A 25,379-nucleotide genomic window follows, 5' to 3' on the forward strand; every position below is an offset into this window, starting at 1 on the left:
ACTTTGGTTCTTAATCCGTACCTTCTCCTCTGGGGTGGCTTGGACTTGAGGGTCTAGCCGCCCGATCTCACTTGGCCTGGCCAGCGACTTGGGGGGAAGGAGGGAGAATCCCAGATGCCCGCGACGACCCCAGTGGACCCGAGCGGCGCGAGCATGGAGCGGGCGGTCGAGTTGCTCTTCTACGTGAACGGCCGCAAGGTGAGCGTCCCCGGCGGGCGACCCAGGGGCGCGGGCCCGGGCGGGCTCGGGCTGCTCTTCGGGCTGCGGGGCTCTGCTGCAAAGTGCACCCTCCAGGATCGGTTCTCGGGTGCAATAAAGCTTAAAACCGCGCTTTTACCGCTGTGCCTTGTAACAGGCTGCCTGGCCAAGCGGTGCTCCGACAGGTGCGGGTTTCAGAGGTAACTAAAAGTCGGCAAACATCTGATTTGGAAGAGGCATTTACCTGAAGACCGCCTGCCCCACTCCCGGCAAAGAGTTGTAGGAATTGCTCTGAATCTTTCCCCCACGAAGGTCCTTGCCCTTCTCTGCTGTACTGGCTGATCACCAACCCTTCGCACGCTTTAAGTAAGGGAACGGGGCGCGCGCTCTCCTTACTCGTGGGGTCCCACCGCTAACAACCCGAGCAGCCTTCCAAGCGATGTCTGTGTTTGGTTTACGGGAGCTGGGGAAGTTCACCAGCCGGGACAGGACCATGGAGAATTCAAACCACCCCCTTCATTTCTCAGGTCACCAAATTGCGACTTGCCCAAGTCACCGCTTGCTCCTAGCTGTGCAGTACCCAGAGGTACAGCTTCTTAAGAGACCCTTCTCTTATCTGGATGGGGTTCCCTCTGGCTCGGTGTCTGTATCTTTGTCGGGCCTTCCAGAATCCTCACTGACTCTGCAGAACCCCTGGGGCAGTTTCAGTTTGATATTTGAGGGCACCTTTCAACACTCTCTGTTTTTCCTTAATACTGTAACAATATAGTTTGTCCCTAGCAAAGGGGAAACTGAGACAGTCAGGTGAAGGTTCCCTTGAGTGCTGACTACAACACTGAACTGTATTGCCTGCATTTTGTGGTGCGGAGCCTGCAGAGCCCCTGGGAGTCCTGCCTCTGCTTAGGGATGGCCAAACGTTCCTTGATGACCAAAGGGCCAAGTGGGGAACCAAGGAAAGTGACTCACCAGGTCTTTCCCTTCTAAGTGCTGGACTAGATTTCCCCATTTGTGCCCCCTTCTCTCTTCTCCCCTCTCCCCTCCCCTCCTTTTCTGTCTTCCTGGCTGTACCCAGCTTTACTCAGAGGTTTCTGCTGACTCTGTACTCAGGAATCACTTCTGAGGTGCCACAGATCAAAGCCAAATGAGCCATGTGCAAGGCAAGCATCCCACACACTCTGCTATCTCTCTGACCTCCCATATTTCTTTCTTTTTTTTATTATTTTTTAAATTTTTTTTTTTATGTAGGAGTACTGCTATTTATTCAGCCACTGATTAGGCTCATTGAATTGTGCATGAGCTCCACTCCCATATTTCTTTCTTAAGTGACCCCTCCACACACAAACAGTACAGTTTCTAGATTCCAAGAAACTTCCTTCTAGTTCCACTATCTGCATTGAAGATGAGCAGGTGTTTTCTGGTCTGTGGTAAGAGCTCCTAGGAGCTAGGATCCCCTCACTGAGTGGTCAGGGGTATGAAACAGGAGAATGGTGTGAAGAGTCTGCACTAGCTCACTTTCCTTCTTTTGTATCACTGGACAGTATTGTTAGGAATTTAGACTTTAACTAAGGCTTTGATTAGCTCACCTTTCAGAGCTTCCAGTGGCTGTAAAAAGGGGTGAACACCACTTACTTCATCTGTAGTGATGACTTCCCATCTAACTATTGGTTAAGGCTACAGAAGGCTTCACGGGGCTTTTGGGGGTACCCCAGAGCACAGAAACTACCTGGTGTCTGCTGGTATGAATACAGAAAAGCAACATATAAATAAATAGAAATGTATAATGTCAGGCATTGAGAAAGCAATAGTATGAAAAATAAAGCCATGTAAAGAGAGAGTAGCAGAAGCTGCCATTTTGTTGGGGTCTCCCAAGCAATGTTTTGGGGACTTGTAGGCTGCTCTGAGGACTCGCCAAAAGGGCAGGGAGTTTAGTGCCTGGGGTATGTTTTCCAGTTCTTTGAGCTGTCTCCCAGCTCTGGAACTGCCGTTTTGATCGGATGGCTGTTGAAGAGGGTGTTGAACTGTGACTGCTAGGAAGTGAGGAGCAAACTTGTGGAGCATGAGGAAGAACATTCAAACAGGGAATGCATGTACAGCACAACTCCAACTCGAGAATTCCTGTGCTGCGGGATAGAAAAAGGACTGGTAGAACCAGACAAGAGCCCACGGACTAGGCCTTTGTAGGTGATGCTAAGTGTTTTGGTTAAATGAGGAAGCAGGTATTTCTGCCATCTTCTTCCCCTTCCTAACTCCTATCCCCAAACAGGTGGTAGAGAGATATTTTTAGCTTAATGGTTAACCATGGTTTGTGCCATATTGATTTTTAAAAATACGTAAGCTGGTTCTTATTCATGGGAATTGTTTTATCTGTGGTCCAAGTGTCCTGTGATCATTTGGAAGTGATTCAGAACTGGTTTTTGTTTGTTTGTTTGTTTTTGGCTCAGGACATTGTGCCATTTTCTTTCCTTTCCCCCCTTCTAAATTCTGTTAGGGGTGTGTTTGTTTCTCATAATCAGGTCTGATTGGCACACTTGAAGAATTAAATCACAGTGGGACAAGGACTGTTAAGAAGAGTAAGAGAGGGACTGTCAGAGAAGAGGTCTTGATGTCAAACGTGACCTCTGGGATTAAAAACCTTGCTTTAGAAAAGAGTTTAGAAGATAGGAGATGCTGAGTAATATAATTAGCCTCTAGTCTGTGCTTTTTGTAAAACCCCCTTAGTTTACCAAAAGGTATCATCGGACTGGGGCTAAGGCTATGTAGAGATGTGCATGTTGATCAGAGGTCTGGTTATGGGAAATGTTCTGAATATTATGAAAAGATGTTTTTTGCTCCATTCAACCCCCCAGAACAGATGACCAAGTTAGCAAGTGAGTTGAGGGAGAAAGAACTCAACAGCAAATAATACTTTAGATGTTATTTTTCAGCTTCCACTCCAGGACTGAAGCATGCCAGTCTATGTGGTAGTGAGGGACAGATAAAGATCAAGGCAGTGAGCTTTGGACAAAATCCTGAATGATCTGTTCAGCTCCTCAGCCAACTTGGGGCCTCAGGCAAAGTTCTTATATTTTTTTTCTCAGTTTCCTCCTCTGCAAAAGAAGCCATATAGTTAAACTTTATCTTACAGAATTGGGGCGAATTAAATTCCATGGAGAGTGGTTAGCAAGATGCTGGGCACTGATGTGTGGAAATGATGGTTGGTATCTGAACTGGAAATGAACTCATTTGCTTAGTGTCTAGAGCCAGATTCTGCCCAGAAGTGTCCCAGAGGCTGAAAAGAGTCATTAGGCATTAGCTGCATAAACATATGTTCAACAAAAAAGGTTTTGATATTCATATTATTATGCAAATATGGAAAGAGCCATCCTCAAGGGGCCAGGAATACAGCTCAGGGGTCAATCACTTTCTTTGCATACAAGCAGCCCCAGAAATAAAACTAAAAGTGCATCAATTGGCTGGTGTTTTCACTATCACTTTGGTTTACAAGACTGAAATTTCTAAGCTGATGGAATGGTTCTAATAATTCAAAAAGTTTTTGGGTGGAGTCAGGCAGAACCATCAGTTAAAATAAATTTCAGTTGGTTTTTTTGTTTGTTTGTTTGTTTTGTTTGTGGGGACCTGGCTCAGATAGAAGGACTATAGGATAGAAGGGCTCAGAGAGATAAAAGGCTTGGATAAGGACTGACTCTGCTCTATGCCATCTGGGAGTGGATGGACAGAGGAAGGCGGTGGGCATTGTTCTGTGATGCTTGCTTATTTCCTTTTCCCACCTTTCAGCTTTGCTTGTCTGTATAATTCCCAGCCTAATTTTTTGGTTTGGTTTTATTTGGGGGCTACACCAATGATGTTCACAAGTTACTGTTAGCTCTGCAATCAGGAATTATTCCTGACAGTACTCAGGGGACTATATGGGATGCGGGGGATCGAACCCGTGTTGACTGCCTGCAAGGCAAGTGCTCTACTAATTGTATTCTCTGGCCCTCAACTTCTTCTTCTTTTTTTTTTTTTTTTTTTTTTTACTTTTTGGGTCACATCCGGCAATGCTAAGGGGTTACTCCTGGCTCTGCACTCAGGAATTACTCCTGGCAGTGCTCGGGATACCATATGGGATGCTGGGAATCAAACCCAGGTCGGCCGCTGTGCTATCACTCAGCTTCATTTTTTTTTCTTTTTTTTTTAAAAAAATTTAAAGTTGTAGATTTACAATTTTTTGTGTTTTGGTTTCAATTATACAATGATCAGATACCCATCCCTCCACCAGTGCCCATTTTCCACCACCATGGATAATATCCCTCCCACCCCCATCCCCCCATTCCCCCTGTCTCTGTGGCAGGGCAATCCCCTGTGTTCTCTCTCTCCTTTTGGGTGTTGTGGTCTGCAAAAGAGGCATTGAGTGGCAAACATGTTCAGTCCATAGTCTACTTTCGACATGTATCTCCCCTCCTGGGAGGATCCTCCAAACATCCTTTATTTGGTGCTCCCTTCTCTTTCTGAACTGCCCTTTCCTCTAGGATACCCGGCTGGCCTCTAAGTTATGGAGTAATCCTCCTGGTGCTGATCTCAGCTATTCTTGGGTATTAATCTCATACTTTGTTACTTTATATCCCCCAGATGAATGCAATCTTTCTATGTCTATCCCTCTCTTTCTGACTCATTTCGCTTAGCATGATACTTTCCATATTGTACCACTTGTATGTAAATTTCATGACTTCATCTTTTCTAACAGCTACATAGTACTCCATTGTGTAGATGTACCAAAGTTTCTTAAACCAGTCATCTGTTCTTGGGCACTCAGGTTTCTTCCAGTTTCTGGCTATTGTAAAGAGTTCAGCTTCATTTTTATCTTCTCCTTCCTTCTCTCCCCACCTTCTCTCTCTTCTTTCTGTGTCTGGCAAGGTCCCCCTTGGACTCTCTCACCAGGACTAGAGGAAAGTGGTTTCTCAATCTTGTCCAGTATAAACCTGAAATCTCCCCAAGGGCTAGTGGAGACACTGAGGGCCTTGCAACACCCCGAGGCTGAACCAAGAGGGAATATGCAACGACCCTGACCAAGACCTGGCATCATATCTGAGAACTAGAGTCAGTGAGCTAGCTCTTTCGTAACCTCCCCACCATCCTCCATCCAGTGCCTTATCCTCACCGATATCCCTTTCACTCTAAGACTCTCATGAATAGCTTGCAGGCAAGATGTTCTCGTTTTCTACCTCCAAACATGCCATCCAACAAATCAAGGAAACTAAATGTGTTTGAAGCTTGCACTTTGAGGCAGACGCCAGTCTCCTGAGACATCTTCCTAGAACAAATAGCCAAAGTTTGCTTGTTCCAAACATGCAAGTATTCCTCAGGCCTAATTTTTTTTCTAGCCATCTATGGCCCCCAGATTATCTCTCTGTGAGAGCTGTGTTTCTGTGGATTCACCATCATACGTATTCTTTGGGATTACTTTCAAATACAAGTGGCACAAACTAGTAGTGGTTTAAGAAAAATACAAGTCATTTTTACCTTTACATACGGAACACCAGAGGATAAACATTAGAGGTCTGGTCAGAAGTTTTTGATTTATCATTTGGATTCCTTCTAGTTTCCTTCTCTATTTTCTCTGCTGCTATTTATGTGTGGTCTTATGGGCCAAGATAGCACAGGAGTTCTGAGCATTTCAGCCCTGTTTTAGGAAGGAAAAAAAGAGAGCATGCTTGATGGAACAAATCAACCAATTGCTTCTGCCACTGTTATTGTTGTTTTTCTGTTTTCTTTTCTTCTCTTCTGTTCTGTGAGAAATCACCCTTCCCTCTTGAGTGTTCTCATAGTAAATTATATATATATATAATACTTATATACATATATATCATGTCCAGGATATTAATCCAAACTAGCAATTATTATAGCCCTATGATATATCCCCAGTTCTTTATTTCATTTTTGGCATAAAGAAGATGAACAAAAGTGGTTTCTTTCAGGATCAAAAGAAGCTTATGCAACATACACAAATAATTATGAGGTAAGGTAAAAAAAAACTCTGTGGAAGATGTATGGACATTGGCTGTATTAGTATTGGCACAGGAGGGTGGTTATTTGAAGCAGAGAGTTGGGAGGGATAGTAGATGGCAGTAACTCCCTAACTCCCTTCAACCTCTCCCCTGCACCCCCCCCCCCCCCCCCGCAAACACCACACACTTAGGAGAGATTATTTGAGCAAGGCTTAGAATGACATAGATTCTAGCAAGTAAAGAAGAGGAGGGACTTTCAAGACAGATCCAACCTTGAATGAAAGTGCAGTGGAGAGAGCCTGGTGGCAAAGAGCCTGCCTTGCAAGCATGAGGTTGTGAGTTTGATCCCTGGTTCCACCTACATGAGTTGAGCATGATCCCTGCAGTTTTGCTGCCTGGGACCCCCTTCCCGCATGCTAGAACTAGGTGAGATTTCCAGCACACAACCAGGTATGTTTGAGTGCTAGAACTAAAAGTATGTGAACATGGAAAGCACTGCTACAAAGACTGATGAGCACCACAGCCAGACATCAGACCCGTGAGCTCCAAATCATGAGGGTGTGTGACTTTCCCCTGGTTGTCATGGAAACAACAGCAAAAAGAAGGGGAGGAAAGAAAAAAAAAGTAACGAAGGGTAATAGTTCAAACAGTGCTGGAACTGCCAGTTCTCACATGTGACTGGGGCTCAAGTTACATGGATTGCATGGCAGGAGATGGTGGGCAGTTTATCAAAGAGGTATTATAGATTAGGCCAAGGAGCTTAAATTTCTTACTGTATTCTTACTGAAACTCTTCTTCAATTAAAATGCTTTTGATTTACCACTGGTTCACAATACCATATACAATTCAGGAGTGTGCAGCTTCACACTTTTTTTTTTTTTGCTTTTTGGGTCACACCTGGCGATGCACAGGGGTTACTCTTGGCTCTGCACTCAGGAGTTACTCCTGGTGGTGCTCAGGGGACCATATGGGATGCTGGGAATCAAACCCGAGTCGGCCGCGTGCAAGGCAAACGCCCTACCCACTGTGCTATCTCTCCAGCCCCCTTGCTTCACACTTTTCTATGTGTATTAGCCTAACTGTCCACATCACCAAGCTTCTAATGCCCCTCCCATGATCAGATTGACTCCCTTTTACTGATTTTTATGGCTCTTTTCCTTTGTTCTGTGATAATTGCTGTATTTTTCAAAGACTAATGGTTATTTTGTGGTGGGACTTGTTCATTCATTTGTTTTGGTTGTTTATGTATCACATGAGGAAATCATCTGGTGGCACCTTTCACTTCCTAATTTAGTTTTCTTAGGATAATAACCTCAAGTTCTACTCTTGGTTCTGCAAAAGTCACAATTTCTTTTTTTAAAAAATAGCTGAGTAGCATTTCATGAGTATACGTGTCACATCTTTATGGCTGTGGTGGAGACACGCCCCCGCTTCCCTCATTTTACATTATTTGTGTGCATAAACACACATGATCACACCTCTTCTTTAGAACACATATTTGACACTGGTGATTGGCACACAGCTACTTAGAATTGAGAGTGAGGAAACATTCATAGAATAAGCATATAAGCCCTCTTATCAGCTTCCAAGAAGGGAAATTTAGTACAATGTGGTGGTGAAAGATGAACTCTAGTTCTATAATTGCGAAGCAAATAATGCTTCAATCCATTCTTTTAATCTGAAAATCTAAATCTTTAATCAGAAAATAGAAATGTGATCGCTTTATAAAACATAAGCCATCACATTTCCCATCCCATCTCTTAGGTGAGGCTGCTGTTCTCTACTACTGTTAGGCAGCACACATGAACTTCTTAACTGACTTTTTGCTTGCACCTCTTTGTTTCTGTTTGCTTGTTCATAACTTGAAACACAAAGCTTGCCTGTCTTTCTTCATCCCTCCCTCCCTCCCTCCCTCCCTCCCTCCCTCCCTTCCTTCCTTCCTTTATTCCTTAACTTCCATTCTTTCTTTCCTTACTTTCTTTTCCCCCTTCCCTCTCTCCCCCCCTCCCTCCCTCCCTTCCTTCCTTCCTTCCTTCCTTCCTTCCTTCCTTCCTTCCTTCCTTCCTTCCTTCCTTCCTTCCCCGTGGTTGGTTGTGATATCTTACTGTAGACTACTTCTCTGCATATGGTAAACAAGTCAATAATTTTATTTTTATATATTTATTTTTATCAAAACACCTTGAGATAGTTAAAAAGCTTTCATGATTAAGTTACAGTCATACAATGATTGAACACCCATCCCTCCACCAGTGTACATTTTCTATTACCAATGTCACCAACGTCCCCAGTATCCCTTCTGCCACCCCCACCCCATCTTCATCTGTGGCAGGCACTTTCCTTTTAACTCTCTCTCTACTTTTGGACATTATGGTTTGCAATATAAATACTGAGAGGTTATTATGTTTGGTTCTTTGTCTACTTTCAGCACACCTCCCATCCTGAGTGATCTCTCTAACCATCATTGACTTAGTAGTCCCTCCTCTATCCCAACTCCCTTCTCCACCTGCACATGAGGCAGGCTTCTAACCATAGAGCAGTCCTCCTGGTCCTTGCCTCTACTGTCCTTGGGTGTTAGTCTCATACTATGTTATTTTATATTCCACAAGTGAGTGCAGTCCTTCTATATTTGTCTCTCTCTTTGTGACTCATTTCACTCAGCATGATACTCTCCATGTCATCCACTTATAAGCAAGTTGCATGACTTCATCTTTTCTAACAGATGCATAATATTCTGTTGTGTAGATGTACCAAAATTCTTTAACCAGTCATCTGTTTTCGGGCACTTGGGTTGTTTCCAGATTCTGGCTATTGTGAACAGTGCTGCAATGAACATACAAGTGCAGATGTCATTTATACTGTGCCTTTTTTGCGCCCCCAGAATGTATTCCCAGAAGTGGTATTGCTGGATCATATGGAGGCTCAATTTCTAGTTTTTTGAGGAATACCCATGTTGTCTTCCAATGTGCGTTCTCACCAACAATGAATGAGAGTCCCTTTTTCCCCCGCATCTGCACCAGCACTGGTTGTCCTTGTTCTTTTTGATGTGTGCCAGTCTCTGTGGTATAATATGATATCTCGTTGTTGTTTTGATTTGCATCTCCCTGATAATCATTGATGATTATCAATGTAGAGCATTTTTTCGTGTGCCATTTGGACATTTGTATTTCTTTTATGAGAAAGTATATGTTTATTTCTTTTCCCCATTTTTTGATGGGGTTGTAGGTTTTTAGTTTTTTTTCTTTTGAAGTTTTACTGGTGTCTTGTTTATATCCTGGATATTAACCCCTTATCTGCTGTGTATTGGGTAAATAAATTTTTCCATTCTGTGGGCTCTCTCTGTGTTTTGGTCACTGTTTCTTTTCAGTTGCAGAAGCTTCTTAGTTTAATAGAGTCTCATTTGTTTATCTTTGTTTTAATTTGCTTGGTTAATGGTGTTTCATCTTTAAACATGCTTTTAGTTTCAATGTCATGCAGGGTTCTGCCTATATTTTTCTTCATGTACCTTATGGATTCAGGTCTGATATTGAAGTCTTTAATCTATTTTGATCTGACTTTTGTGCAAACCACTCTTTTGTAAGGCTGTATCAGTTTCACTTTTTTTGCGATTTTTATACATTTTATTTTCATAAAGTAGTTGAAAATAGTTCATTACAGATAATATTCAAACACTCACCCAACCAGTGAGCATCTTCCCACCACAATAAGATGGAAGTGTGTAAAGCTTGTTGTATTTCATTCTGGGGCCATTTAAGCCAGTGTGTAAGAGAATAAAAGCAAGTATTTTAAAACCAAACATATTTGAGCTACTTTAGGTACATCAGTGGGCTAGATGTGGCTAGTATAAGATGTGGCCATGCTCTCCAGGAAATACTGTGTCGCTCTCTTCCAGGAGCTTTATTTTATAGTCTCTGAATCTTGACCATTAATGAGATTACATGGCACCAGGGCAGTTTTTGGGTGTGATACCAAGCTACTGGAAACCTGGGGATCTGGGTGGAGAAGGCCCAGTCCTGATTCGAGCAGGTTTGGAGATCTCAGCCACGGGTCTTGAATACTTGGGTTCCTCTGCTGGTTCCTTCATCGATGGGGCTTGTCTGAGCATGTGGAGAGTGGCCTTGAGCATGGCTGCGGCTGGGTTCTGGTGGTTTTCAGCTGCCAGGGTTCTGCTTGGGGTAAGGAGGGAAACTCAACCCGCCCCCCCTCCCAGGTGCCCCGGTGAAGACAGCCTGGCACAGGGGCAGGAGATTCTGCCAAGGCTGTATCACTTTCTTAGGTGATATTATAGTCTGGAAACTATATGTCTATGTCTCTATAATAAAATTATCTATTGTATCTTTTATGCTTTATTAATATCTTTGCCCTCATCTGCTTCAGACTTTCTAGGAGAATCTGAACAGGACCCTAAAGAAAGAATTGCACCCTTGTAGAATGTGATGATTCAGCACCAAGGACAGGGCCTCAAGTGTCAGACTACAAAGAGTGTTTTTTTTTTTAATCATAGATGGTCTACAGATCCTAAGTGAAATTGAAAATATGAGCAGAACTTTTAACTGATGTGCATTTGGATAAATTTGCCTATAGTGTTCCAATATAAATATTACTCTGTGTCTTTTAACTTTAACACTTAACTGTTTTTCTTCTGGTACAGGTGATAGAAAAAAATGTTGATCCTGAAATGATGCTGTTACCATATCTGAGAAAAAATCGTATCCTTTGTTTTGAGTGTGTATTTTTGTATAACTGTAATATCTTCATCAGATGATACTTAAAATATATTTTCAAGTCACACCAAGTCATCTTCCTTTTCTTATGGCTTTATTTTAATCTTTAAGAAACTTGTATATCATAGCTTTTAAGGTAATGCACAATTTGGGTTGTTGGGTTTTTCCTAATTTGTAATTTGTCAGTAAATATATTGTGCAAAATGGTAAAACTAGAAATAGGAATTAAAGCAATTGATGTTAAAAGGACTTAATTAGGCATCCTTTAGAATTAACAGTCACAGTACTGACATTCTGTCCTTTAGGACTAATCATTGTGTCCATTAGAAACAGGAAGTATAGAAGACTTATTAAAAGGACAATTAATAAATTAAGTCTAAAAATGTTACTTGAGATAACTTTCTAAAATTCCTGAATAAAGATCAATTAAAGAATAGATTTTTAATTAGCTCTGCATGACCCCCAGTGATTTCCGGAGATCTATGAAACTGTGTGCAAAAATCTATATGACAATATGAGTTTATACATTTTTCCCCAGAAAAGAGTGAAATTACACAAAGAGTATACAACTCATGAGTTACTAGCTTTTGAGGGTCATTCATGATCTTTAATCTTTACTGTCTGTCTTCATTCATGACAGTAAAATAATGAATATTAATTCATTATTGTCTATGATACCAGTGTATTATGTAATATTCGGTTTACTGATCGGTAACAGAAAATCCCAAAGAGCAGTAAATATTATTTTTTTTAAAATAGAGCTTTATTTATTTCTCATAATGATAGTTCATATTCTCTGGAAAAGAAAAAAAATGAGAAAATTTCGCTCCTAGAAGTTATGTTTAACATTTTTTATTACATTTCCTGCCACTGTTTATGTATCCTCTAGCTACAAAAAAGGCTGGCAATATGTGTACATGAATATATATATATATAGAGAGAGAGAGAGAGATAGCCAACTATCTATATTATTCTGAGCAACCATGTATTAGTTTATAAATTGGGGTTTCTGCTGTGGAAGAAGAAAGAATAGATATCAGGAAATACCTAACAGTCCGCCACTGAGGAGCATAGAAATCACAAATGTAGATAATAAGACATAAATATTCCAAGAATTATTACAGTCTGACATATCACTTTGTATGTTATCAGAGATACAGATAAGCATGCAAATAAATGTGCAATTCACTCATACTTTCAAACACTCAAGCCCATGTACTTACATGCACCATTATATTTTCAGCTTGGCCCTATTTTTGGCATCTTGCTTGTGTTGAAAGAAGAGAAGATACAGCATACACACAGAAATCAAGAATTTACAAGGTTCTAAATATATATATTCTATATATAAATATATATAATATTCCATATGTTATATATATCTAGGCCCTCCCATTGATCGTCGATTTGCTCGAGCGGGCCCAGTAACGTCTCCATTGGAGACTTTGTTGTTACTGTGTCTGGCATATCGAATACTCTTGGTAGCTTGCCGGGCTCTCCGAGAGGGGCGGAGGAATCGAACTTGGGTCGGCCATGTTGGCTGCGTGCAAGGCAAACGCCCTACCCGCTGTGCTAAAACACACATACATAATTTTATAAGATATATATTGAACTTAAATACATATGGAAAAAGTTTTTGCTGCTATTGTCTCCTAAGGTCAGAGATATAAGAAAGAGAATTATGAAAAGTGCATTATCTTTAACTATAATTTTTCCAGTCAGACTCACAGGAACTAAGTATGGCTGTGGAGGAGGAGGCTGTGGTGCTTGCACCGTGATGATATCGCGATACAACCCTGTCACCAAGAAGATAAGGTACCTTGCAGAAAAACCAAAACTAGTTTTGAACTTTTATTATTTTATTTGAACATGTATTGCATTGAACATATATTGAACATACATTATGTGACAAAAAGGTGTTAATCACTGGAGATACAATGGTGAAAAATATATGGTAAGTAGGTTTGAAAACAAAGGCACTTTCAGAAGGTAAGTGAATTTCACAGAGGTAAGGCTCTTGTATACAATTCAACTCAGTACAAGAAGTCGCCACAATAGGTGTGGCCCAAAACAAAACAAAATTTCTTTATGTATTGAATGAAGTTTGCTTTTTTTGGGGCCACACCTGGCAGTGCTCAAGGGCTGTTCCTGTTCCTGTGCTCATGAGTGACCCTTGGCAGTACTGAGAGGAATCAGTGTGGTAACAGGCATCATACCATTGTTGGCTACATGAAAAGCAAGCATTTTATCTCCTATACTATCTTTCTAGCCCTCAATTTTCTACACTTCTTTAAAACCTTTTATATTCAACTCACAAATCCTGCTATTCTTTGAAAAGAAGTCAAGTAATTCCACCAATCGCTTTTAAGGATCTTTGAATAAGTTGTGAACTCATTTACAAACTTAAACACTTTAAAACTTTTTTTAAAAAAATTTCATTATTTACCTAATATTGGCCTGTTTGAGATTTTAGAGTGAATCTGAGTCTTACAACTTTTTATGTCAAACTGAAAGCTTAGTTTTAGAATCAGTATTTAACCCCCTGACCTATATTGATGAAGCTTTAATGTTACCTATATTACTCCTGTCTGTTTCTCAATTTCTACTCCTGTTATATCCCCTGGATTTACTGTTATTCAATATCACTGGCCTTTTTGCTGTCTAGAGATACCCCAAACCCACTCCTGCTTCAGGGCTTGTGCACTTTACTATGTCTGTTTCTTTGTCTTTTCTTATAAACATTTGGATTAAAAAAATCCATCAGATTCCAGTCACAGTGTTGCACTGGCAACTTTTCCCTGACCACCTCCTAAATGGCAATGCACCACCTCACCTTGGCAACTTCATATTAACTTATTTATAGCACTTCCCACATCTCAATTTGTGTATAAATTAGGCACTGTCTGTGTTGAGATATATTTTCTATTTTGCTTTCCTAGGTTATACTCCTACAAAGGTATCTTATTCACCAATGAATTCTAGCACCTGGAACTCTAATGGGTACACAATAGACACTCAGCAAATATCATAAGTCATGTTTAAATGCATAATATTCTTCCCATTTTTCTCTTTGCATTTACAATGGTAGAATGCTGCCTAAACTGTTTAGAAACCAATATATTTTGTTTATATTCTCACTATTTACATATGTATTATTATTTTCATTAATAATAAATAGGACTGGAGTGATAGCGCAGTGGGTAGGGCGTTTGCCTTACACACAGCCAACATTGCCGATCTGAGTTCGATTCTTCTGCCCCTCTCGGAGAGCCCGGCAAGCTACCGAGAGTATCTTGCCCGCACAGCAAAGCCTGGCAAGCTAACCGTGATGTATTCAATATGCCAAACATAGTAACAAGTCTTACAATGTTACTGTGCCTGCTTGAGCAAATCGATGAACAACGGGAGGACCGTGACTGTGGACCGTGAATAATATATATAAATTTTTCTGGGTTTGAGGGCCATTCCCATTGGTGCTGGGGTACTATTCAAAGCAATATGCTCAGGGTCACTCTCAGGACATTTTTAGGGAACCATGTGGTTCTGGGAATTGAAGCAGGGTCGGCTGCTATTTCTTTTTTTTTTTTTTTAATAATTTATTTCTTTATTGAATCACTGTGGGAAAAGTTACAGAGCTTTCGGGTTTAGGTCTCAGTCATGTAAGTATCAAACACATTTCCCTTTACCAATACTTATTTTTAACTGCGAAACCCAATAGAACCCCACCTCCCACCCCTCCCAATTCCTGTGAGGCAGATGAGTTCTAGTTAATACTCTATCTACTTTGACTAGATACATTGTTTCGATAGAAGATGCACAATTATTGTTTAGAGTTTACGACCCCCCCCCAATCAGATATGCTGAAACAGCGTTGTGAAATGATTTGCTTTCTACAAATGGGTTTAAGAATAAAATGATGTCATGTGGCCGCTATTGCGGCCGCGCAGTTTTGGATTTCTGCTATTTTACTTATTAACCCTGGAAGTATTTCTATTAAAAGTTAGTTAAGAGATTGGTTTCTGTGCTCTGGAGTCGTGGCCGTGCCGGAGAGCCGCTCGTGGGGGGCAGCTGGTGACCTCAGTCGGGCATGAAGGACGGCCCAGAATGCCCCACTTCCCATGAGGCCCCTGCCACCCCCCACCCCCGGCTCAAACCTGCTGTCCACAAGGCTCCCGTGCGGCCGCCATCTTTCTTTCCAGAGAGGATTGGGCCAATGGAGCAACACCCTTTCCCCTCCGGGCAGGCATGGTGGCGCGGTTTAACACATAGTCCATTTGCTTTTCTGCTCCAAGTCAGCTGCTATTTCTTCAGCCCATAAATGTAGTTTTAATGGTTGGATATGTTCTGTTGTTTGTTTATGTTTTATAATGGTTGTATATGTTCTGTTTAATGTTGTATATGTTCTATGCCAAAACTAGTATCTGAATGCTCACATAGATTGCATTCTGTTTTTTAATTATCATAAGCAACATTCTAGGGAACATTCATATTGATTTATGTTAATTGTATGACTATAATAAATATGTAGAAATGGAATTGTATGGTAATAGAATGCATGCATCTTATAGGTCTTTATGCCTTTAATGAAACGTCTTACAAAAGATTTATATCTTATAGAAAGCAAATTGGTTCTACCCAAACCTTTGCTAGTAATGGGTACTAAGATTAAAATTTTTTTGATAAAATGGTGTTTTTTTGCTGTATAATTTGGAACTCAGTTATTTTTGAAGTTGAACATTTGCTTTATATATTTATTGTCTACTTGCAGTTCTGTTTAACCAACCTCTTTAAATTTAAATTTTTTAAATTAAAGCACCATGCTTTACAAAGTTATTTATAGCTGAGTATTAGATATGCAATGTTCCAGCACCAATCCCACATTTAAATAGAACTCTTTAAGAGTCATTCTGAGTTAGGCATTTTCAAGCAGCTGATTTGTAGGATTGAGGAATTATATATCTATACCCTGTTTATTCTTCTGAAATATAATACCATATTCACTCTATTGCTTAATCAATACCTGCCCCATTATCTTCCTCGAAGATGAAAAATACTATAAATTATTGGTCCCATGTGACTAGAAAGGAGATTGTCAGCCCCTCACTCAAGGGAACAAAGTTAGGAAAACTGCCATGGAGTTAGGATTAGGTCATCTACTTTGAATCTTTTCTTTGACACTGGCTGTGACCTCGGCAAAATCTCTATAAGATTCAGTTTTTGTAAAATGAACATGATCTGAGGATGAAATGTATAAGTGAAACCTGTGTATATAAGTGAAGCCTGCCACATTAAACGGGTTAATGAATGCTAAGACCCCCCTTCTCCCTAGATGCAATGTAATTTGTATTTCTTTTTCACTCTTTGAAGACATTATCCAGTCAATGCCTGCCTTACCCCAATCTGTTCTCTGTATGGGGCTGCTGTCACCACAGTTGAAGGCATAGGAAGCACCAAGACCAGGATTCATCCTGTGCAGGTGAGCTTCTTTCTCAGGGAGTTCCTATGCTCATAGTGACCTGATGAATCACTGAAATTGAGAGAAGATGGAAATCTGGGCTCTGATGCCCGTTATTCTCAATAGATTGTGTGTAGTTAGAGGCAGAAAAGAAACCTGGAATGAATGGGAATTTGTGATTGACATCTTGGGAAGAGGCTTTTAAATTATATTTTATTTCATTTTAGTTTATTTGTTTGCCCAAATCAGTGGTAATTGGGGCTTACTCCTGATTCAGGGATCTCTCTGTACACAAGGATCACTCCTGTCAGTACTGGGAGGCCATCTGCAGTGTGGTGAATCAAACCTGGTTCAACTAAATGCAAAGTACATGTCTTATTCATTGTACCATCACTCTGCCCTGGGAACTTTCTTTTATGAATTTCTAAATATGGTTTAGAACTTTCTCACATGTCTATTGTACCTCTTCAAAACAAACCATGTGAATTGAGAGATAAATGTTTGTTGTAGCTGATGTTTTACGTAGTAAAAAGTAATATGATTTTAAAGCTGAATGAAAATTTTTGCTACAAATGAAGATTTCTTAAATTGAGAACTTAATTCGAGGATTTTCTCAAAAGACAGATAATAGGAGTTATCAGTGATTTTTTGAGGCTTTTCGCCTAATACAGCACTTTACTTAAATTTTGCTTCAAATGATTTCTGACTCCTTAAATAATTTGCCTAATGCCTAATACAAATGCCATGTCTATTTAATTCTGTCTAAATTAATGAGGGTCACTTTTTTTTTTATTAGTGAGACATCATGAGGTACAGTTGCAAACTTACAAATTTTTGTGCTTAGGTTTCAGTTATACAATGATCAAATAATTGAAGGTCACTTTTAAGGAGCAAGTATGAAATGAACAGAAGAGTTGCATGGAAAATAGTCTGACTTTATGTTACTTTATGTTCCCCAAATGAATGCAATCTTTCTATGTCTGTCCCTTTCTTTCTGACTCATTTCACTTAGCATGATACCACCCAAAAGGAGAGAGAGAACAAAAGGGACTGCCCTGCAACCGAGGCAGGGTGGGATGGGAAGGATGGGGGGTGGGAGGGATACTGGGATCAGTGGTGGTGGAGAATGGGTACTGATGGAGGGATGGGTACTCGATCATTGTATAACTGAAACCCAAGCACAAAAATGTGTAAGTCTACAACTGTATCTCATGGTGTTTCACTAATAAAAATTAAACAGACTTGAAATTCCCCAAAACTGAAGAAATCTTGGAGTCTATTTTCTATGAAACCTTTTTACCTAAAGGGAGTGAATTTTGCCTTGTAAGTTTTGGCTTTTTTGCAAGCATAAAAATAATTTTTAGTGACTTCTGCTGAGCTCCTATGTTTATAGTATAGCCAGAAGATAGCTTCCAAATTGGGACTGCACCTTTGAAGTTAGACCTAAAGAAGAAAGCTGAGGAGGGAAAAAGGATTATGCAAGAAATCAAGGCAACATTGGATACCCTTTTGATTATTTTCTGGGCTGATGATGGTACTTTGGAAACAAATTCCCTTGTTCTAAAGTATTAGGGCAGTCGTGGTCGGTTCAAAGGCATTCAGAAAATGATTGAGGTTGTTTTTAATTTTTCTCAACTTGAATGTAATTTGTTTGGTTCTCTGAAGGACTTCCAGAGTATAACTTTCATCACAGTGATTCCTATTCTGGATTACAAATAGAAAAACTCCAGGGAATTTTTAAAAGTTCACTCCTCACTTCTCAGAGATTCTGTGAATAGATCTGGGGTGTTGCTTAAGTCCAAGAAAATTTAAAACTCCCCTATTGATTCTAAAGGCTGAGACAAGTTCAAAAGCTGATAAGCAGTAGTGAGCACAGCTGCCTAGCCCAGGCAGGGAGGCAGCTGGAATGAGAAGGTCTTACCAGGACCTTTTCTCCTATTGAATGTGCATGTAATTCATGTAGATTTTCATTAAGTAGACCTGGGCTGGGAACTAAGTTTCTACAGTTATGACATTTCTGTGATTTCAGGAGAGGATTGCCAAGTGTCATGGCACACAGTGTGGATTCTGTACCCCTGGGATGGTGATGTCCATCTATAGCCTTCTAAGGAACAATCCAGAACCCACTCTGGATCAGTTAACTGATGCCCTTGGTGGTAGGTTATACGTGTGTGTGCCTTTATTTTTGATTCTGCTGTTGCTGCTGACTGGAATTACAATGATGATATTGAATGCTATGTGTATATCATTTAATTTACTGTTTCTAATAACTTCATAAGTTGCATGTTAATATTAAAATCATATTTATTGGGACCAGAATGATGTACAGTGGATAGGACACTTGCATGTGACCAAGCCAGGTTTAATCCACAGAATCCCATAAGGATCCTAAGCAATGCTGGAGTAATTTTTGACTGCAGAGCCAGGAATAGTGCCTGAGCATCACTGTGTGTGGTCCAACCTCCCCAACACTCAAAAAAATGTCATTTTATTGGTAGAGGAACTGAAACTTAGGATAATTTATTCAAAATTATATGGAAAAGAAGTAGAGAAGTTGGTTTGGTCAAATCCAGATTCAAACAGAATCCACACACTGCATATGGTAGATATATTTCTTAAATCTTTTTTAATCTATAAGGATCTCTCACCTTTTATTGTTTGCTTATTTCTTATAATAATGATCAAACTAATTTATTTATCCTTGGGAAGAGTACATGCTTCTGTCTACCACAGCTCTCCCATATTGTTGAGTCCCTTAGGACCGTGGCAAATATCAGAGAATTGAATACAATGTGGAATCAAAGACGGTGAGATCATAATGATACTTATTTCAGAGAACTGTCTTTTCCAGAGCTTTTAAATCAATTTCTGGAGCTCAGTATATGTGGGCAGGGTAGGTTTCAATGGATAAGATCCTAAACAAGTGACAAAAAATAGCTTCCCAACTTCTATTACTGGTAGAACTTTCCACAACTCTATTATCTTTGCAAACAAGTGATCAAAACTCAAATGTACAAGTTACTTAGCAAATGCATCCTATGAAGACCATAGAAAATGGAAGTAAGAAGGACAGAGAAAGTACATAAATTGTCTTTTGTCTGATTTCCTTCAGATTTTATTATACGTTTGTTTCCATTACGATGCAAACAAATGAGGAAGTCTATCAAATGTAGGATACTTTACACTTTGTTGAGTAGTTTTTATTTTATTTTTGAAACATAGGCACTCTAGATTTATTTATTTCATATATGTAGAAATAAAAGTAGAGAACCCACCAGCAAATGATATATCCCATTAGGTTCCAGATGCAGGAACCATAGTTGGAGTTACCATATGGCTGCAAAATCACAACAGTGGTTGACCTCACTGACTCTTATGGACCTGTGGTGATAATTATGGCTTTTTTATGGTAGCATCATTTTTAAGTTTAACCCATTACTAGAATGGAGTTTGAAGTCTGTAGTATAAAATTCACACATACAGAGCAACCATTGTCTATTTAAAGAATGAAGATTTGTGAGATGAGAACCCAGAGAACTCCCTTTAGTGACTTTGTGTTTCAAGGTCAACTCTTGATTTGTGTATGGAGGGAGAATGGCAACTGTGGATCACTGCATGTGAAACACTGGCCACATGCTTCTAGAGTACCAAACCACCTTTGCTGCTGTATGGATGCATTTGATCTTTTCTTCAGCTGAAGCTTAGCTCTTGCATATGGCTATATTGCAAGAAAGAGATTAGGGCTTAAAATTATTGTGTTTACTTCACATGTGGGGGCCTCTGAAAATGAAAATACTACTTGTATTAAATTAAAAAGTTTAAAAATATGTTGTTGAAAAGAATATAAAAGATATAAGGTATGTAAAGTGCTTTGTTCATGGCTTGAAAAAATTAGCATTATTAAAATGACTATCAGCTAGAGCAATAAGTAGGCTCAATGCAATTCCTATGGTTTTTTTTTTTTTACAAAAATAGAGGAAAAAATCATGTGTCTTTCTTGGAACTATAAAAGGCCTTAAATAGCAAAAAACACTCTTGAAAAATAACAAAATTAAAATAGACTGTAAATTCATAGTGATGAAAACAAAATGGTATTGAAATAGACACACAGATCAGTGAAATAGATTTGAGAGCCCAGAAATCAACCCCCACAGATATAGCCAATGGATTGACAAGAGGCTTGACAAAGAGTTCAGAATGCCCCACCTCTGAAGTAATCACTATTCTAAATTTACAATTGCTGATTAATTTTTGCCTACTCTTCAGTGTTTGCAGGTAAAATCATAGAGTATACTTTTGTCTCTTATTTCTTTCACTCAGTATAATGTGAATAGTTCTTTATAATTGGCAAATATTGTTCCATTGCATGAATGTTCTATACTATATTGATACTCCTGTTGATAAACTTTCAGTGTTAGGGAATAAAAATATATTGAGAATTTTGTATATGCATTTTGTTTATTTCTCTTGTATTTCTATGTAAGAATAAAAGTTTATTTCATAATAAAATAAAGAGCAGGAAGATTGTATAGAGATTAAGGTATGTGCCTTTCTTGCAACCAGCCTTAGTTCAGTCAGGAGAGAATCCTGGGCCTGCTATAGGCACTGCTTGGTATCTTTCTTACAAAAACAGGTTACTGTGTCATAGGTGGCTATGTACACATTAGATACTATTTGATTTTTTAAAGTAGTTTACTGTGTTTTTCTAAATTATAAATATTAGCTATGTAACAACAATTATGTAAGAATTTATTTACCAAATATATGTTGTTACAATATATGTTAATGTTTTATATTCTTGATATGTGAATTATAATTAATAAATGAGACTTTATTTTCTACTAAAATATTATTTTGTTCCTTGACCACCTACCAAAGAGGATATAAAAATTATTTGCAGTTAGTATGCATATCTGAGCTTTAAGACTCTACTTGAAGACTCTAAACTCCAAATCCCAAGTTTCTGAAGAAAAAATTTTATTTTTATGAGTTGCACTGAAATATCCAATAGGGCTTCCTTCTTGAACAGGAGTCCTTATTCTATCATGCATTTGGTATACTTGGCCTTCTTCAGGGCTACTTGAGTAATCAGAGTGGGTTTTTCTTTTTCAGGAAACCTATGTCGGTGTACTGGGTACAGGCCCATAATTGATGCTTGCAAGACTTTCTGTAAAGTAAGTAGGAAGGAATACATTACTAAGTATGTATGAAACAAAACAGTAGAGTTGGAAAATAGTTATTACTAATGAGAAGAACTTGTTATTAACAAAGAGAATTTTTTCTTTTACTGATATGTAGATTTCATTCTCAGCTATGGTTTACCAAGTTGCTCATGATGATTTTTTATAGACAATCAATGTATCAACACCAGTTCCACCAACATTGTGCCTTCTCACCACCATTATCTCCAGTTTTCCCAACCAACAAGGGAAACTTCTTATCTGAAGGTCTGTGACTACTGCTCGTGTTTGGTGTTGGGAAGAACTCTTTTCAATCACTGAGCTTGTCAGGAACACCTAAATACTTAGATATTGGCATGAGATCATTATCCCAAGGGCTCCTACCCGGCCTGTTTGTCTGGTTCAGGTACCCTTCCCTGTTGCTCCTGCAGCCCTCTGCCCATCACAGATTTTGTGGTACTAAGGCTTCCCACTTCCTTCTGGTTCTCATTACTGCACAGCAAGCGGCCTGATACCAGAGGCTGTGCATCCCCAGGGCTGGGCATAGGCACCCAGTAGAGTAGCCACATAATCAATTTGCTGATGAACAAGTCAACAAACTACCTTGAAATGAGGAACCAATAAGACTGTCCTTTGGAAGTGAAACTACAAAATCAGTACGTTATAAAAACAGCATGATAATATTGCTTGTTAATTGTTATTATTAAAGAGTATATAAATATGCATCATTGTTAATTTCTACTGCTGTGCCAACCTTTGTTTAAAATATATTTAAAATGTTTTATTTTTAAATTTTTTTTGCCTTTTGGGTCACACTTGGCAATGCACAGGGGTTACTTCTGACTTTTCACTCAGGAATTACTTTTGGCGGTGCTCCGGGTTTAATATGGCATGCTGGAAATCGAACCTGGGTAGGCTGCATACAAGACAAATGCCCTACCCACTGTACTATCGTTGCAGCCCCTATTTAAAATGTTTTGACATTTTTAAAATTATATAATAATCACTGCTATTAAAAACTTCTCATGAGCTCAGAATTTTTATTAGATGTTAGTTTGGATATGTTAAGTTATACACGAGTCTTATAACATTTGATAATGCTGTTTCTGCATTATGTGACACCTGGGATTTTTTTTAATGCTTTAAGAGAGGGGTTGCTTCTGAGGTCTGCTTTTTGCATCCCAGGTTTGCATTTTGTTTCCAGCTTCAGTAGTTGGTCTCAGATGACAGGCCTCCTGAGAGCAAACCAATTGCTTCTCCATCTGGGTGAGGGTCAGGTCTCAGACTTGAATCAAGACTTGGACCTTAGAGCATTGACAGCAATACAATGGTGAAACTGTAGTTTTTGGCCATCTCCCCCTTGCAAAGAACATAGATTTGACAACCACCTATGGATGAGGGTGCCTTTTTGGAAGTCCAGGATTGTAGTGAAGACGTTTTTGCATGCTTTCGAAGCAAAAGAAAACCCATTATTTTGGCTGCATTGAATCGAATGAGAAAACAGTTTCATTTTCTCTGTGTCATCAAAGCCCCATGCCTGGCTGTCCTCACTGGGGCCCCTTGGAGCGGGGCAGGTTGAGTTTCCCTCCTCACCCCGAGCAGAGCCCCGGCAGCTGAAGACCACCAGAAACCAGCCACAGCCATGCTTAAGACCACTCTCCACACACTTGAATGAGCCTCACGCATGAAGGAACCAGCAGAGGAATGCAGGTGTGTGGGACCCAGGGCTGCAATCTCCAAGCCTGCTCGAATCGGGACTGGGCCTCCTCCACCCAGATCCCCCATCTTCCAGTAGCTAGTTACACCTATCAACTTCCCCCAGTGCTGTGGTGCCGGAAGCTCCCAGAAGCGCATGGAAATGCAGCCACTTGACCTCTTATTGTCTAGTTCTCATTCTCAGACAATCCAGCAGGCTACTGAGAGTATCTTGCCCACATGGCAGAGTCTGGCAAACTTCCTGTGGCATATTCGATATGCCAAAACCCAGTAATAATGGGGTCTCATTCCCCTGACCCTGAAAGAGTCTCCAATGTGGCATTTGCTAAAACCTCAGCACTAGGACAAATGGAGACATTACCGGTGCCTGCTCGAGGAAATCAGTGAACAACGGGATGATAGTGATACAGTGATACAGTGTCGCCCAAGGTGATAAGCTTAGTGTAGGAGAGACCTTCCAGATTCATAGGTTTTCCTGTGGGAGAAAGTGAAAAGATCTGAGTGGACACCTGATTTTGCAACTATATGGTAAGATGCCAGAGGCTCACTTCTTTTTCACCCCAGCAACAACACTGAGGGGTGGGATTGGGGGCTCAGGAGGATAATCATTTGAAGAAGAGTAACCAGGACTCTCAGAGACTGACAAGGGAATTGATACCACTAACTGCTTTATGAACTCTCTTAGACAAATTCATGAGCCACTGGAGAAATTTTGTATGCAGATTCTGACCTGTCCCACCCACTTGACCAAAAAAATATCCCCACTGTTCTAAGCGTCCCCACCCACATCCTGCTTTGTGTTTGGAACACTGTGCACTAGCCTAGAGGACAGTGAGTTCTAGCCTTTGTAGATAGCTAGTTGCATGGAAGGCCTGATTCTGTGGGATTGGGAGAAACCACAATGATTTGAACATTCACTAATGCCCTGGGGAGAGCAGAGCAAACTCAGCTTTGTTTCTCAGAATAGAAGGAAGGCATATAATTCTAGGAAATTCCTCTCAAGAGGGGACAAGAGTGTGGAGAAGAAATTTTCATCAAAAATGTCAAGGAGAACCTCAGAACTTCAGAACCTGACAGCACTTCAAAGAACATAACAAATTAAGAAAACACCACCACCAAAGAAATACTGCTCTTTTCCAGAAATTGACAAAGATATGGAGCTCAGAAACTTTTCTCAAATAATTCAAAATATTTGTTTTAAGAAGGCTCAATGAGTTACAATAAAACAGACAATTTATTAAAATTAGACAAACAACATATGAGCTAAACTAAAGTTTAACAAAAAAAAAAAAAACCCAGAAAGTATTTGAAAAAAAAAAATCAACCAAATTTCTGGAGCCAAAAAATGGAGTGAATAAAATAAGGAACAGACAAGGTTAGAATGCTAACTTCAATCCTACCGAAGTAATTGGACAATAAAAAGAAATCAAAGGTATCCAAATTGGCACTACAGAGGTTAAAGCACGTGTCTTGCATGTATTTGGTCCCAGTTTGATCAGGAACATTATATATTGTCCTCTGAGCAATGCCAGGTATGGTCTAGCTCTCTCATAAAAGAAATTAAATATGAAAAGGAAGAAGCAATATTGTCTTCACTTATGATGACATGAACTTATATATAGGAAACCCTAAAGACACTATTAAAATGATTAGAACTAATCAAGAAACTTAGTAAAGTTGCAGTATATGAAATTAACATCCAGAAGCAATTACATTTTTATGTACTAGTAGTGGACTATTGCTTAGAGAAACTTAGAAAAGAATTCCATTCACAAAAGTATCAAAACAATCAAAAGTCTAGGAGTGAATTTCATCAGAGACATAACACCTATGAATTGAAAATTATATTATCTTGATCAAAGAAATTAAGGAATACACAAATAAATGGGAAAATGTCAAATTCTTATGAATAAGAAGAAATAATATTAAAATTACACACAAAAGTAGCAGTACTCCTACATTAAAAAAATAAAATAAAATTACACACAAATATTGTGTAAGGTAAGAGTTAATTGACATGATTTTGATTATCATTTAGCAAATTTTGTATATGTAAGTCATCATGTTGTATTTTTAAATGTATATGATTTTATTTGTCAGTTTTGTCTCAAAGTTGGAAAAATAC

The 25,379-nt window shown here is 39.5% G+C and overlaps 1 protein-coding gene across 1 annotated transcript in view; it reads left to right on the forward strand.

Annotated features, from left to right (window-relative positions):
* AOX1 (aldehyde oxidase 1) overlaps nt 1-25,379 on the forward strand; it is a 91,845-nt gene continuing 66,466 nt past the window's right edge. The window contains exons 1-6 of the mRNA XM_056111776.1: nt 1-198; nt 10,831-10,888; nt 12,622-12,718; nt 16,271-16,379; nt 18,388-18,514; nt 21,471-21,532. Coding sequence (XP_055967751.1) covers nt 115-198; nt 10,831-10,888; nt 12,622-12,718; nt 16,271-16,379; nt 18,388-18,514; nt 21,471-21,532 — 537 coding nt within the window. The 5' untranslated portion in view covers nt 1-114. The remainder of the gene's footprint in view (nt 199-10,830; nt 10,889-12,621; nt 12,719-16,270; nt 16,380-18,387; nt 18,515-21,470; nt 21,533-25,379) is intronic.

Source organism: Sorex fumeus, unplaced genomic scaffold, assembly GCF_029834395.1.
Source record: "Sorex fumeus unplaced genomic scaffold, SorFum_2.1 ptg000014l, whole genome shotgun sequence".
Classification (NCBI taxonomy): domain Eukaryota; kingdom Metazoa; phylum Chordata; class Mammalia; order Eulipotyphla; family Soricidae; genus Sorex; species Sorex fumeus.